The 14,769-nt window shown below is 39.1% G+C and overlaps 2 protein-coding genes across 3 annotated transcripts; one reads left to right on the top strand and one right to left on the bottom strand.

The window, feature by feature from the left end:
- Window positions 1–2,455: 2,455 nt before the first annotated feature.
- LOC103938780 (NADH dehydrogenase [ubiquinone] 1 beta subcomplex subunit 10-B) lies at window positions 2,456–4,319 on the top strand. 2 transcript variants are annotated; one of them, XM_009348834.2, is made up of 3 exons: window positions 2,456–2,759; window positions 2,845–2,886; window positions 4,136–4,319. In XM_009348834.2, exons 1-2 carry the CDS (start codon window positions 2,471–2,473, stop codon window positions 2,874–2,876), a joined length of 321 nt encoding a protein of 106 aa, XP_009347109.1. In that variant the 5' UTR covers window positions 2,456–2,470; the 3' UTR covers window positions 2,877–2,886; window positions 4,136–4,319. The 2 variants fall into 2 exon arrangements, with proteins under 2 accessions (XP_009347109.1, XP_009347101.1); XM_009348826.3 differs by having other exon boundaries at window positions 3,992–4,319.
- Window positions 4,320–10,788: 6,469 nt separating this feature from the next.
- LOC103938771 (zinc finger protein CONSTANS-LIKE 6) lies at window positions 10,789–12,943 on the bottom strand. The gene is made up of 2 exons (XM_048589274.1): window positions 11,615–12,943; window positions 10,789–11,240 (listed from the first exon to the last, which is right to left on the bottom strand). Exons 1-2 carry the CDS (start codon window positions 12,647–12,649, stop codon window positions 10,950–10,952), a joined length of 1,326 nt encoding a protein of 441 aa, XP_048445231.1. The 5' UTR covers window positions 12,650–12,943; the 3' UTR covers window positions 10,789–10,949.
- Between the last annotated feature and the right edge of the window lie 1,826 nt (window positions 12,944–14,769).

Below are 14,769 nucleotides of genomic sequence, written 5' to 3'. Positions count from 1 at the left end.
AAAATCAAAATGGTTATCAAACTGACGCTTTTAGCTATACATATCGAAACCTAAAAACGAATTGGTTATCGAGCATGCTGCATGCCTTTAGCTGTTCATATGAAACGTAAAAACAAAATGGGCATCAAACGGCCGTAACTATTCATACACACATGAACAAATGTTGATCATCGTGATCAAAATGCAGCGAAGGAAATCCAGGAAAATGTGAATTAAAGAAAAGACACAGAATCCCACCTGAGAGAACTCAAAGAGACGTCAAGCTAATGCGGCGTTGATTAAGGTTAGACCAAATTTTTTTTTATCATTTACTTTAATTATTTTTACTTTTAATCATGTTTTGTTCAGATGTTTATTGTTTGTAGTATTTTGGTTTCCTAGTAGTTTCCGTGCACGGTTGATCTTCCATGAGAGTTAAGAAAACAGTGCGCGAAATTAGGAGTACAACTCTCCACCCCTCCGTCTTCTGTGCTACCTATTGGTGGTCGTCAATGTCAGGTTAAAATTGGTCTTGAATTTTCAATTCCGTGGCCCAAATCCATCCTTGGCCCATGAAATTAGTTGGCCTATGAGTTAAGGATTTGTTTGGTATTGCGTTTGGAAGGGTTAAAAGTAAGGGTGGGCAAACGGATCAAGGATTCACGGGTCGGGACGAGTATACGTGGGTATGGGGCAGGTCTTTTTTTTTTTTTTATAGAAGAAACGGGTCGGGGCGGGCCCGGGTGGTGTTATTTATAGGGCGAAGCCGTGTCCAAATCCTTAGAATTACGGGGCCTCGAACTCGCCCGTTTCTAAAATGGAATGATCAACAATCATCGATCCAATCTCACTCATTGGATTGGACTTGTTTCTCCAAGCGACCTAGTCTCTCCCTCATCTCCCAGACTCGCACTCGGCTCATCTTTTCCCATTCATCTCCTTGATGACATCACCAAACTTAGACCATCATCGATTCACCAAAACGACCTCTGGTCAACAAACCCCGTCTTCCCAACCTTCCTTAATCAACCATTTCAGTTACCAACTCGAAAGCCTCTTCGACTCCTTCTCCTTCCCTCCCAAGTCCCGAGTCCAAGATGTTGACAATATCTTAGATCCATCGCCTCTCAACACCTGCAAGTCGAGAAACTATTAGATCCGACGAACTAAATACAAGAAAGTGTGAAGGAGTTAGAGATTGGGAAAAGGTGGAGACCTGTCACCAAATCATGAAGCGGCAGCGTTGAGGCCGATTAAAATTGCAAACAGAGAGACGATTGAAATTGCAGACAGAAAGACGATTAAAGTTGAAGACATCGACGATGGCAAAGCCCCAGGTGACACAATTACTGGGAAATGGTGATTGCTTCAGTTTTTCATTTGGAATAGGGAAGAGGAAGGAGAGAGATAGAGAGATAGAGAGAGAGAGAGGAGAAAGAAAAAAGACACTGGCAGTATACCCAAAACCGGAAAAAAAAAAAATTAAAAACAAAAAGTAATTGGTCTCATGGACCTGCCCTGAACCGACCCGTGTCAAACAGTCAGGGTTAGGTCCGGTTCTCAAACTCAAAATCCCTCTACCTGGCCCGTTACATTTTAAAATAGGTAGGTCCGGTTCCTCTAGATTTGGGCTCGATCCAGACCATACCCAACCCTAGTTAAAAGTAGTTTTTTGACAACTAAAATTATTTTTGACTACATATTTTTATTTTTTATCATAAAAGTGTTTTTTGGTGAAGTACTCGTTCGAGGAGTTGCATTAGGAAGCACTTGGATGCTAGATAAACAGCTCCGGCCATAACATTTTTGTGTATCGCAAATGTCGAAGAAAGATATGAATAGTATTTTGAGTTGCTCTCGAACCATCACATAAATTTTAAGCCTATTAGAAGGAGAAACAAATACTGATTGTCATACTCATTTCTTCTTTTGCACTTTTTTTTCCTCTGTTTCTCTTAATTAGGCAGTTGCATGTTAGACCAGTTGACTAAGGAAGTATACCTAATCACTTGTATTCAAGTTCAAATAAAAAGAGGTGCTGTTTCCAAAAAAAAAAAAAAAAAAAAAAAAAAAAAAAAAAAGAGGTGCTTAGGGATAAAAATAGAGTGGGCAAATCACTAACACGGAAATACACTTCGAAGTGAACATGTTTTCTTACCAATTTTTCTTCAATAGTCCAGACTACTTACTAGCAAGAAATAGTTGGCCATGATTGAGTTATTGAAACACTATTTTTTGTCAACTTGCTAAACTAATTAATAAGATGTTGAAGACAAACCCGTTTTCTTACTACAAAAGTAACCCAAATGGGCCTAGTGCTTTATCAAAGGAGATGAGCCCAAAACCAGAGCCTGATAAATCGTAAGCCCAAATACCCAAAGGCTCAACAACCTGAAGCAGCTGCAGAGCTGCGAAAATCAAAGCCAGAACACGGAGGGAGAGAGGGAGAGAGGGAGAGAGGGAGTGAGCAATCCAAAAGTGCGAGAGAAAAATGGGGCGGAAGAAGGGAGTGGTGGACTTCGACGAGTCGCCGCCGGACGACTTTGATCCGGCGAATCCGTACAAGGACCCGGTGGCGATGCTTGAGATGAGGGAGCACTTGGTGCGGGAGAAGTGGATCGACATCGAGAAGGCCAAGATCATCAGGGAGAAGCTCCGATGGTGCTACCGCATCGAAGGCGTCAACCACCTCCAGAAGTGCCGCCACCTCGTCCACCAGTACCTCGAGTCCACTCGCGGCATCGGTTGGGGGAAGGACCACCGTCCTTACGAGTTCCATGGTCCGCCACCGTACCCTATCTTTTCCCGTCGTTTGTCAGTTTTCTCAATTAATTGACATTTTGCTTTTGTTTTTGGGAATTTCAGGTCCGAAGCCGGAGCCCGTGGAATCCGAGTGATCGGTTTCAGGTACTGTTTCTTGCGTTGTGAGCTCCCAATTTGATAATCTGATTGCAATTTTTGATTGTTTGGATTTGAAAGTTCAGTTTTTGGGGTGAAATTTTGTTCAAGTTTGGGGCTTTTCGATTCCATTTGCTCGTTTTCGCTGTGAATTAAGACTCGGGTTCTCGTTTTTTGATTCTGGTGAGGCATATGATTTAGGGCTTTAGGTTGGAGTTTTATTCAGACAGAAAACACTAGGAAACAGCTCAATTTCTGAAATGTGAAACCTAATAGGTGTAGGTGTAGCTATGGTCTTTAGTTTCTTAGTTTGAGGCTTGAGTCGAATCGAGACTTTCAGCTGGAACAATTGCTTATCAGTACTTGAGTTTTTGAAAATTGATAGAATGCCTAATCCAATTCTGATGTATATTTGCTACCTGGTGAGGGTTACTTCGATTTAGGTAGTAAACATGTATATACCAAACCAAAGACATGAATCTACAAACTTCGGAAGATTTACCCCTGCAACTTCCTTTATTGCGTTATGGGGATTTTTTCCATTATGATTTTTTGCATATAATGTCTTTTATCCATTTTGCACGGCTTTCTATGTCATGTTGGATTTGCTAGCTTCTAAGTTTTTGGACAGTTCATTGAAAGGTCTGAGCAAGTTGAGTCATCTTTGACTTGGTAGATCTACAGTAACTTTCGGAAACAGAATTATCATAAACAAATTGGTAATGGTTCAACTTAAGAAAGCATAGAGCATGAGAATATTGTGTATAAATGCATTCTGGTGTTCGGTCCTCTTGGTATGATCTTGAAGTCTGTCATTCTCCTCAATCTACTCAGTTGATTTTGAGTTTGGATTTGGGTTATGGAGCTAAGAAGGTTGCTTGCGCAGTCTTGCTGAAACCTTCATTTTGTTTTGAACATTTAAGTCGAATCTGTTGAATGACATGAATACTGAGCTTTGCTAGCATCACTCTTGATGCAGATTTAACATGGATTGTTAAATTTTTTGCTTGACATGGAATCCAAAATTTCTGTGTCGTGATATGTTCAATGTTGCATGTAAATGAAGAGGGTCTGCAGTTATAATTGGTGTACTTATTATGTTTTCTTCGTGCAGGTGAGTAAGTTTGGGCTGCAGTGAAATGCAGAAAATGGAGGGAAGTTGGGGATCACATACATCACGATTTCGTTGCATTGTTGATACTCTGTTATCATCTCTAGACTTTGTGAAACCAGTCTTATCTTTTCTTTGTTGTTACAGATTTCCGGCGAGATTTCAGGCTTCGACTTTTCACTAGATTATCTTGTTAGCTTCCAAAAATTGACGCTGATTTGACCTAGGCCTCTGCCTAGATAAAAGAATAAGTTTCTTGTCTTTGGTTATGTATGAATGATGTATCATAAACCTTTTGCATTGTTCAAGTGCTAAGGAAAAACAGTTGCTACTTCTCCAAGGCATTACAATTTGTGTTTTTATTGCGGTCCTCTCGGTAATTGTTGCTCCTCTAACTCGAAGACTGGAACTCGACACATACCAAGAAAAATGTTCAATCTCGTCCGGGGCACACGTTCTTGTTTTCCTGGATTTTGCATCACCGTTCGGATTTCTGTTGTAGTAAAACCACATCATCCACGCTAGCTCGAAGTCTCCAACTTGATTTTCTTCTTTCCTGTCAAGCAGATTCATCAAACCTTAAAGAAAATTATGATAGTAAAAGTGGCATCCGATGATTATTAGCGACGAGAATATGACAGTGATGAGAATGGTTATAGTCTTAAGAGCAGACAACAGAAAGAAAAGAAAATCATGCACTTGACTCGGTTTACGCGACGTGATGAAACCGGTGGTGGCCGGAGCTCCCTTCAGTCCAATGGGCGGGCTAAGCGCGCGGAAGGAGTTGCTCCCACACCATGCACCAGGCCAAACCCTTTATATTCAGTATATCTATCATCTCTCATGCAACAGCTAATTGAATAGAGTTGCACAGCTGCGCAGGCAGCAGGCTACTAGGGTTGGAAAATAATATTAAGGGAGCAGCCAAATGCATGAGATGACAGCTCTAGCCACTCCTCAGCCCTCTGAATTGGACCGAAGGTAGCTCCCCTCTCCATCGATCCCTCATATTCACATATCGACATCAGCTCCTCAAGATCGCTTGTAATGCAAGTAGTCTAGCTCTTCCCCTCTCTCTCTCTCTCTCTCTCTCCCCTTCCTTCCCCTTCTTGCTTCCTTATATAGTACACAAAGAACTTTTAACTACGAGAAGATGATCACAGTACGTTTAAGTAGCTAGTTCAGGGGTTATGATTCATGGGATCGATTATTCTCAATTATGATATATTATTAGGGTGGTGCTGTTCACGTACCCATTTTTACTTCCCACACACCTCTCATTAATTTATGTCATTTGATATTTTTCAATTCATACGATCCGACGGCTGGAAATTAATAGGAGGTGAAGAAAGTAAAATGGGGTCTGTGAATAGCACATCCCATTATATAACATATGAAAGAGTGACAGGTTTGTCCTCATTGCTTTGTTGATGACATTCCAAACGAGTCATTTTACATTGATCAATTGTTATGAAAACGTAATTTAGGAATTGTATTTTGAAGATTGCATGGTGGCTTTCTTGTCACCTTAACCTTCTTCGGGCACGGCACGTTACATTTCTTTGTTAATGAAGCGTTGATCATCATTTGATTAGTCATGTTAATTTTGATTAAATAAAAAAATAAACAAAAACAGCGCTATCAAAACCTTTTTCAAGAATCAATCATGCATGCATACGTACGTACACATATGGAATCTTTGGAACTGGAAGAGATTGAACCGTATGGCAATATTCCCACCATGAGATCACAAGGTTTCACTCAAAAACAAACATACCAAGGAAAGGAGCAGTAATCTTTTTGTCTGCAGTTAAAAGCAAGACAGCCAGTGAACCCAACAGTTATACAACACTACTTCTCTGCACCCCAACTGTTGGATTTCTTTTCATTGTTTACTAACGGCACTAGACAGTTTAGAAAGTGATTTCCGCACTCTCTTTTGACTTTATGTACTCTCTACTGAGTTATGTCTCTTAATTTTTCTTAAGTAAAGGTAAAAAGAAGAGTGTAGTACCCGCTCATCAAAACTACGCCATGTCCTTGAGTGGGAGCAGAATCAAAAGTACTAATCTGGACTCGAACAACTTTGTTGTATGATCGCTCTTAACAAATTGATTAGCTAGTTAATATTCTAAGTTATACAAGTCTGCAAATTGAATCGCATGTGGTCCAATATCCTAGCGGAAGGTGTTGAATTTCCATCCATGCTTTCCGGGTTCGAAACTGCCTATTATCCTAAATTATTGTAATAGTTTCAAATCCTCCCTTAATAATAATATACAAACCTTCGTGTACTTGTCGATGTCAATTTAAGATATATAATCATTACAAATTTTTTATGGAAGACGTCTAAGAAGAAGACGTAATGGAAATAATTGAATACCTTTTACATAAATTAGTCTAAAATCTTGATAAGCTCTATTTTAAACTATACTAGTAGTACACATCCCATCCCATGTATGCAAAACTATAATAAATTGTACAGATATTTTTATTTTATTGTTATTTTTGGATACTACTTGACTTGAGAAAAGGATTGGTGGTTGATTCGATTGCTTTGAAAGTCCTTGCTCATAGAGGACTGAACTACTAAAATGGTAACCGATGTATGATTTCTGCTTAAGATGTTTCAATTGCTTTCACTAGAGTGAGTTATCTATGGTTGGGCACTGCAAATACTATGGATGCTCAAATTAATTATTCAAAATCTTAGAACCCGTTTGATAATTATCTCATTTTTAGTTTTTGATTTTCTCTTTTTTTGTTTTATATAGTGAAAAGGAGGGATCATGAAAAGTGATGGAAGAGGGGAAAAAATGAAGAAGAAAGAATAAAAACAATTTTTTTTTGAGAGAATAAAAACAAAATCTTAAAAAGTGAAAACAATGTAATATAGTTTTTTTAATTTACATTTTATTTTGTCTTTCTTTGTATCATCCTCTATATTCACTCTTCTTCATCCATCATTTTATCTATGTATTTCAATTTTTATTACTGACACAACAAATGAAAACCAAAAACAAAAAACCAAATGATTTTTTTTTTGTTTTTGAGGTAAAGACTAAATGATTATTAAACAAGCCTAAATTTCTTCTTTTTTTTTTCTTTCGAAAATTTAAATCAAAGAACGAATCCAAAGGGGTATCATATATAGATAGGTGAACTGCTGATTTAATCTTTGAATTATTACTCGTGACAATAAGAGTTTCAGAGTAAGAAATGAAATTGATAATTTTTAAGAGTTTAAGGGCTTTTTTTTTTTTTTTTTGAAATAAATAATTTAGAGACTTGATTTTGTCTGGTGGTCCTAACCCACGTGCAATACCACTCTCTCCTCTCCTGAAAAACACAACCACGTTTTTTCTTTTTTCCAGAAGACTCTACTGATGCAGTATATCTGACAAAAAAAGATCGTCATCCTATTGGCATTGCTTAGCCAGAAGGAAGAAACCCTAATTCTTATTCCTAGATATGTATTTGCATTAACCGAATCTACCAACAACTGCATGAAATTTATAGTGGTGAATGCCAAATTCTGGAACCTGTTGATCAACTTGGCCAGGTTTTGTCAATCTTTCTTCCCTTTTCTCTCTTCAAATTTAACTTTTGTTGGCAGTAAAATGAATCAAAATTAACCGTGCCCCCAAAGAAAGTGTATAAAAAAAAATCATTGTACTGTGAGTTGGTTTCTGAATCGTGATTTCTCTTTTTCAACTTATGTGATGGATGTGGAACATGTTGCCCTAATCAAAATAGTACCAGTGACACAACAGCTTTTTAATGTACTTACCCACGAAATTGACTTATCAGTATATAGTACAATCATATTCATAGATATACGTGATTGTACGTGTATTACCATGTCAGGCATCAAGTGTTTGAAATAGATTTTCGTGTCTCCATGCATCAAGCGTTTGAAAGATATTTTTGTGTCTCTGTAACCATTACGAATTTGTTTTGGTCGAAAGCTTACATTCAGGCATGCTTATAATCCACTTTTAATGACGAAATTTGATTAAACGTGGATGTAAGGAAGTTAACTACAATATCATTTATCAACAAGAAGAGTATTGTTAAGTAAATTGCCAAAATACTCCATGAACTTGTATTTGCCTTCTGATTTACTCTTTGAACTTTTGTTTTTAGTAAGCTAAGGACTCAAATGAATGATTGTAGCCAATTTCCCCATACTGTCTATTTTCTTCACATTTCATCCAAATTGTCATTATATAAAGGCATGTGCACACCGCCACGTAAAGGTAATAAGAAGTTAAGTTCGTATAACTCGGGGGGATTTCTAAAATTTTACTCTTCCGTAAATTAAGAAAGCATGAATATTGTTACTCAAGTCTAAGATAGTAGTAGCTATTGCCAACCAGTTGTTAGCTATACATGCATCAATTAGCACACACAATTTCAAAGTCGATATTGGTTAATGTGTTTTTCTAAGTGTTTGAGAGAGAGAGAGAGAGAGAGAGAGAGAGAGAGAGAGAGAGAGAGAGAGAGAGAGAGAGAGAGAGAGAGAGAGAGAGAGAGAGAGAGAGAGAGAGAGAGAGAGAGAGAGAGAGAGAGAGAGAGAGAGCTCTTCTGACTTTGTTCAGTAAAGCTTCGAATTTGAAAGTAGTAGCTAGTTATGAGTAGTAGTGAGCAGTGTTTTAAAAAACTTGCCTCGAAGCCAGCCTAGGCGGTCTTGGAGGCTAGGCGGCTGGGTTTTCACCTCTGTTTTGTGGGGTGGGCGTAGGGTGGTGTTTGGGGCGCGTCTAGGTGGCTAAGGCACGCCCAGGCATTCAACTTGGGCATTTTTTTTCCTTCAAAATCTATGGCTATTTCTAAAATGTTGGAGACTTCAAGTTTGAACGAACAAGAAAGACAGAGTTTCTCTCTCCAAATCCTATTTTTAATTAGCAGAGTTTTATTTCTCTTCAAATTCCCTATAACTACTCCATTCAACCTTTATTTTCCTTTAAATTCCCTATAATAATAATTGTTCCACTAAGCATTTATTTCCTTTTAAAGTCCTTGTAATTGCTTCACTAAGCCTTTATTTCATTTTAAATTCCCTATAATTGCTCCACTCAACCTTTATTTTTGTTTTAATTTCCCTATAATTGCTATCAAATCTTGGCTCAGGCCCCCATCACATCCCGGGCTCGACTCCACCGTAGCATGATATTGTCCGCTTTGGGCCCCGACCACGCCATCACAGTTTTGTTTCTGGGAATTCACACGAGAACTTCCCAGTGGGCCACCCATCCTGGGATTGCTCTCACTCGATCTTGCTTAACTTCGGAGTTTCGATGGAACCCGAAACCAGTGAGCTCCCAAAAGGCCTCGTGCTAGGTAGAGATGAGAATATACATATAAGGCTTATAGGATCCACTTCCCTGGGCGATGTGGGATGTTACAATCTACCCCCCTTAGGGGCCCGACGTCCTCGTCGGCACACTTCCGAGCATGGATTGGCTCTGATACCAAATTGTCACATCCCGGTCTGGGCTCCCACCACATCCCGGGCTCGACTTCACCAGAGCACGATATTGTTTGCTTTGGGCCCCGACCACGCGCTCACGGCTTTGTTTCTAGGAACTCACACGAGAATTTCCCAGTGGGTCACCCATCCTGGGATTGCTCTCACGCGATCTAGCTTAACTTCGGAGTTCCGATGAAACCTAAAACCAGTGAGCTCCCAAAAAGCCTCGCGCTAGGTAGAGATGGGAATATACATATAAGGCTTACAGGATCCACTCCCCTGGGCGATGTGGGATATTACAATTGCTCACTCAGCCTTTATTTCATTTTAAAATCCCTATAATTGTTCCATCCAACCTTTATTTCCTTTTGAATTTCCTTGTACTTGTGACATTTAGCCTTTATTTTCCTTAAAATTCTCTATAATTGTGGTCACTCACCCTTATTTCTTTTGAAGTTTTCTATAATTACTTATAATAAAATAAATAATTATAACATTTCAAGACATTAAGACATAGTGCCTAAGTACAACTAGACTTAGTAATGAGGAAGACGATATTATCTTTGATTTAGTTACAATTATATTTGTTTTACAAAGTATTATATTTTATAAAGGTGTGTATATATATGTTAAAATTTTAGGTACCATCAATGGCGGAGCCAAAAAAATTTTTATGGGTGGGCTAGCCAAAAAAATAACCCTAAAATCAAATGATTTTTTTTATTGCATGCAAAAATTTAAGTTTAACATATTTGTATACTTAAAATTTACTTGGCATGAACTCAACAATCTTCACATTTGCAAACCGCAAATATTACAATGAATCATCAAATTTACATATATTTAGATGCAAACACAAGAAGAAGATAAAAAATTTGACATCTCAATTACAATCACACAACTAGCACAAATCAAAACAAGGAAAGTAGATGTAAAGGCAATTAAAAAATTTGATTGAAACTAATATAAAGCCCGCTGAATCAAAACAAAATAATCTTGAACAAAATGGCATCACAATTTCCATGATGAGTTTTATATTTCTAATTGTGCTAAATACTCGTCGGGCTAGTTTCATTAAAAAATAATTCTTCTTGCAGTTTTTTTTTTGTCTATTATATTAGATTATGCACTAAAACACACACACACACACACACGTATACCACAAACTCTCCCTTGGCTACAGCCCACCGTAGCCTTTGGTGTGGCTACGCCATTGGGTACCATGAGGCTTTGCCTCACATCTCACGCCTAGGCGGGGCTATCCATGGGATGCCTCACCTACACCTTTGCCTTTTAATACATTGGTAGTGAGAGAGATGGACTAACTGTGTTAGTTATGAGCTACCAAGTTACTTCATTTATCGTACAAATGCAGGCTATATATATGGCACATTGCATATACATCAATGTCAATCCAATTTTGCCATGAAATTAAACAAGCAAAATTGGGATGTTCATGAAAATCAATACGACAGCTACAGCTATGTACGGTTATTTATTGATCATGAGGTAGGGAAATGCAGCCGCAGGAGCATTACTACTAGTACTTCCCACCCCACCAAAGCTGGACGTTGTCCTCTTAACGAATCGACCTTTCATTCTAGGCCGCTTCTCCGCGTTCAGCTTCCTAACTTCGTATCGTATCTTCTTCGAAAACAATCGTGTCCTTCGCTTCTCTCTGTACCTAGAAACTCTTGCTTCTCTTCGCGGGTCATCTCCTCTTCCACTTACACATCCTGCTGAATCTCCGTGTGCTTGATGAATTTCTGTAGGCCACATACCCTGCAATAACCATTTAATACATAACCCTATTTAGGTTTGATCGAAGGAAAAAAAACCTAATTAGGTTTTGTAAAAATTGTGCCAGCTTAATAGACTTACTTAAGTAACACAAGTTAGCTAGATAGATTTTAATTATATAGGCAATCATCCTTACAGAGTTAATTAAAAATGTATAGCGGATTTGATGTAATTATATATATATGTAATCATAATTTTTGTTTTTACTCTTTTCAGTAGACAGTAATCACATGCAGAAGAGTACACCTGAGTGATTCGAATGAATGAGTATGCTTTTGTTGTCCAGTAGTCTAGTAGATCAGTAGGACCAGAAAATGGAGAGAGAGAGAGAGAGAGAGAGAGAGTAGTATTGTTACCATGCAGTCTAGCCAGCTTTCGTCAGGGTTGAGCTCCGGTCGAGTTCCGGTCGTCCATGGAGAGCCTTGGCTTGCCCAGGCAGTGATGACTGCCTCATAATCTAGCTTCAAACATATGTTCTTCCTCTTCATCACTATTTGCTTGTTCTCCATGAATCCAATCTCATCACTACTCTGAGCCCCCATGAACAGGACTACCTTCTCCTCTTCCTCCTTGTCCTCCTCACTTCCCATTAGTACCGGTACAGCTGATGACTGTTCGTAATACAAGTTCCAATCCAAGATCGAAGGATTAAATTCTATCCCTTCAACTTCCTCTTCAACCTTCACTTCTTTACCCTCGTCCAATAGCCCCAGGATTCCTTTGATGTCACTACAATCCTCATCTAGTCCCCCTCCAAGCAGGTTCTCCACATCAGCAGCAAACTCCGCCAGCTCCATATCCGACCGTAGAAACCCTTCCAAATTGTCCAAGTCATTTCCCGTATTTCTGATCTCAATCTCTTCGTCATCAAGATCAATAGCACCAGTATTGTTCCCAACCTGATCACTTGAAGAAATATTGCAAAGCTCGGCCGCAAAAGGGTCATAAATTGGAACCCTATAAAGAAGCCGCTCTAGATCTTCATTTTCCTCATCCTCCATCAAATTTGCTTCTTGGCACCCGATTTCCGGAACAAAAGGTAGAGGAGGGTGTAGCCCTACTTTCTCTTGCTCATCTTTGGCTGCGAATCCAGGCTTCTTGTTGTGGCGAGGGGTTCGTGCCTTGCGCTTGAACCCCTTGTGCCAAGCCGGTGCAGCTTGGTCCGCAATTAGCTGCACCGACGCATTGGCCTTGACAGATGAACCTTGGAGCCGAACCCTCTGGTGTCTGCTTGCTAACTGGTTCGCCGAGTGCACCAAGGCATCACATCTTTGGCAAAGAAAAGCATCATCAGCAGCACAAAACCATCGTGCCCGTTTCACCAAACAGCTATCGCAAGCTCGAGCCGTGTTGCCTCCCATTGCATTTGCAGCTTTCTTATCCGTGATCATACTGCAGCAGCAGCAGCAAACAGCAAAGTGTTTGATAAAATCTAGCAAGAATCAAACCGATGAACAATTGCTTTTGTTTTAAGTCACAACTGAATTCAGAAGGAGTAATGTTGAGGTGAACAAAGTGCTTTTGTTGTAAGTAGTCACAACTCATGAACAAGGAATATTGAGGTGGCTTCACATATTTATTTAGAGGCCCAAATGGTTCAATAATTATAGTGTGGGGAGTGGGAGAAGAGTGTGAGAGTGAAAGGAAGACCCACTGCAGCGCTTTTACTGTTACCTTCGTTGCCATGCAGTTTTTTTGGTGGTTTGCTTTGCTTTGCTACATTAGGAAGAGAGGAGAGGATGTTGCTAAAGCTTCTTGGGACCCACAAGGAGGTCGTATCTCACTGCTCATTGGCTAAGCCTCTCAACTTGATCTTTTTCTCTGAATTCTTATTGGTTGCAAGTCAAACTGAGGGATCCATGTGGGCCAAACTAGAGTTAGGGAAGGCCACAATTGCGTGTGTAGCAGGTGTGTTGTGGGAGAAAAAATGAGAGAGACTATTTTGTTGGTTTATGTAGAAACTTGTTTTTGGTCCCCCCCCCCCCCCCCCCCCCTCCTCTTAGGGTTTCTTTCAACTCTCTTGTGGCTCTCATCTCTCACTCTCACCCTAAACCACTATGTGAATGCGATTCTTTCCAAATGATGAATTTACTGCGGAACCATTTGCTAAATTTAGATATCTAGGTTTTACTTCTATTGGTAAACGTATCTGAGCCATAAAAACAGCAATATTACAATCTCTCATGTGATAAATACAAAAATATCTTTTTCTAGTTAAGAACTTAAGACTTAAGAGAGAATTAAAGCTCTTGTTAATTTTTCACCCATAAGTCATGATCAAGTCGTTATTCTCACTGGACTAATGTCCACGCATAAGCTTAAGTCTCATTGCGTGCTATGTGCGCTAACTAAAGAGTAGGTTAAGCACTAACGAACGGCTATATGAGCTAAGGAGCAGCTTTAGCACTAACAAGTAGGCTATGAGAACTCCAAACTACGAATCAAGAGATAAATTCGAAGGTATTACCCACTAAACCAACGACTTTTTTCGCAAATTTCATCCACCTTATTGTGTCACCACCCACAATCGTTGATTAGCAGCAAGTTGATTGACTTTGGTCCCTTGAGTATGTTTCACACGCACAAGTGCACAAAAATAGAAAGGTAACATCTACACATCTACATTTACTACTTGTGTGCGATAATTTCGTAATAAGAAGATAAAATTTTTTGTCAATATTTAGCTGAAAAATTGTAATCAAGACAAGTTTACAGTTGGAGCCAAGCCAGGACGAAATTTCATTAAATTTCTGTGCAAACCCAATCTTGTTATGGGCTGGAATGCTACCAAAGTTGTACAAAACCATAAATTAAAACAAACAAACAAACAAAAAATTGCCCATGCCATATCCAAACTTTGCTATTGTAGCATTTATGGTTTTCATTGTAAAAGCTTAAACTTAACTCGAGTCTCTCTTAATATTTTAAAACTCAACTTGAGTCTTAATTCTCTGAAACTCAAATTGTGCCGGCCACTGAGCCCTATAAATTGGATTTCCATAGATGTAATCAAACTTATTATGAAAGATTGGTATTGATCGATTTGATATCACGAGGGAAGAAGAGTGACAGGTTCGACACATATTAAACATACTGTCCTGCAAGTTTATCATCCATACATGATACATAAATCATATCCAACAAACGCAGCATAATGTAATTGTCAGTTCGACCGTGATGGCTTGAAATCTAGGCAACTGATGAAATGGTGGGATCGAGTTCGCTTTCGACACCTGTGTGCTCTAAGAAGAGATAGGTGCCACGTTAGCTAGCTTTCGGCTGGGGATAAGAATGAATAACCAGTACTGGTGAGGGAACTGAACTCCACATACATATGTTCATGGTGGAGATTTATAACGTCTCTAACACACTGCAGCCTGCAGGAACAATCAGTCCCTAATTTGGTTTGGGATAGGTTTGATATGTTGATTATATAACAACCCAGGTTTGGTTAAAAGAGAAAAACTGAAATAAATAAAAAAAATTAGAAATTGTGCTGTGAAAAGGGCAG

This window comes from the organism of the source record quoted next, unplaced genomic scaffold (genome assembly GCF_019419815.1).
Source record: "Pyrus x bretschneideri cultivar Hongxiangsu unplaced genomic scaffold, Pyrus_bretschneideri_v1 Contig3, whole genome shotgun sequence".
NCBI classification, from domain to species: Eukaryota; Viridiplantae; Streptophyta; class Magnoliopsida; order Rosales; family Rosaceae; genus Pyrus; species Pyrus x bretschneideri.
Note: the sequence above shows the minus strand (reverse complement) of the source record. Positions and strands in the feature narration are given on the sequence as shown.

Coding starts and splice junctions, on each gene's coding strand:
- LOC103938780 (XM_009348834.2), top strand. CDS start 2,471: ATGGGGCGGAAGAAGGGAGTGGTGGACTTCGACGAGTCGCCGCCGGAC. Junction 2,760..2,844: donor CCGTCCTTACGAGTTCCATG/GTCCGCCACCGT, acceptor TGGGAATTTCAG/GTCCGAAGCCGGAGCCCGTG.
- LOC103938771 (XM_048589274.1), bottom strand. CDS start 12,649: ATGATCACGGATAAGAAAGCTGCAAATGCAATGGGAGGCAACACGGCT. Junction 11,241..11,614: donor AAAGCTGGCTAGACTGCATG/GTAACAATACTA, acceptor TGGTTATTGCAG/GGTATGTGGCCTACAGAAAT.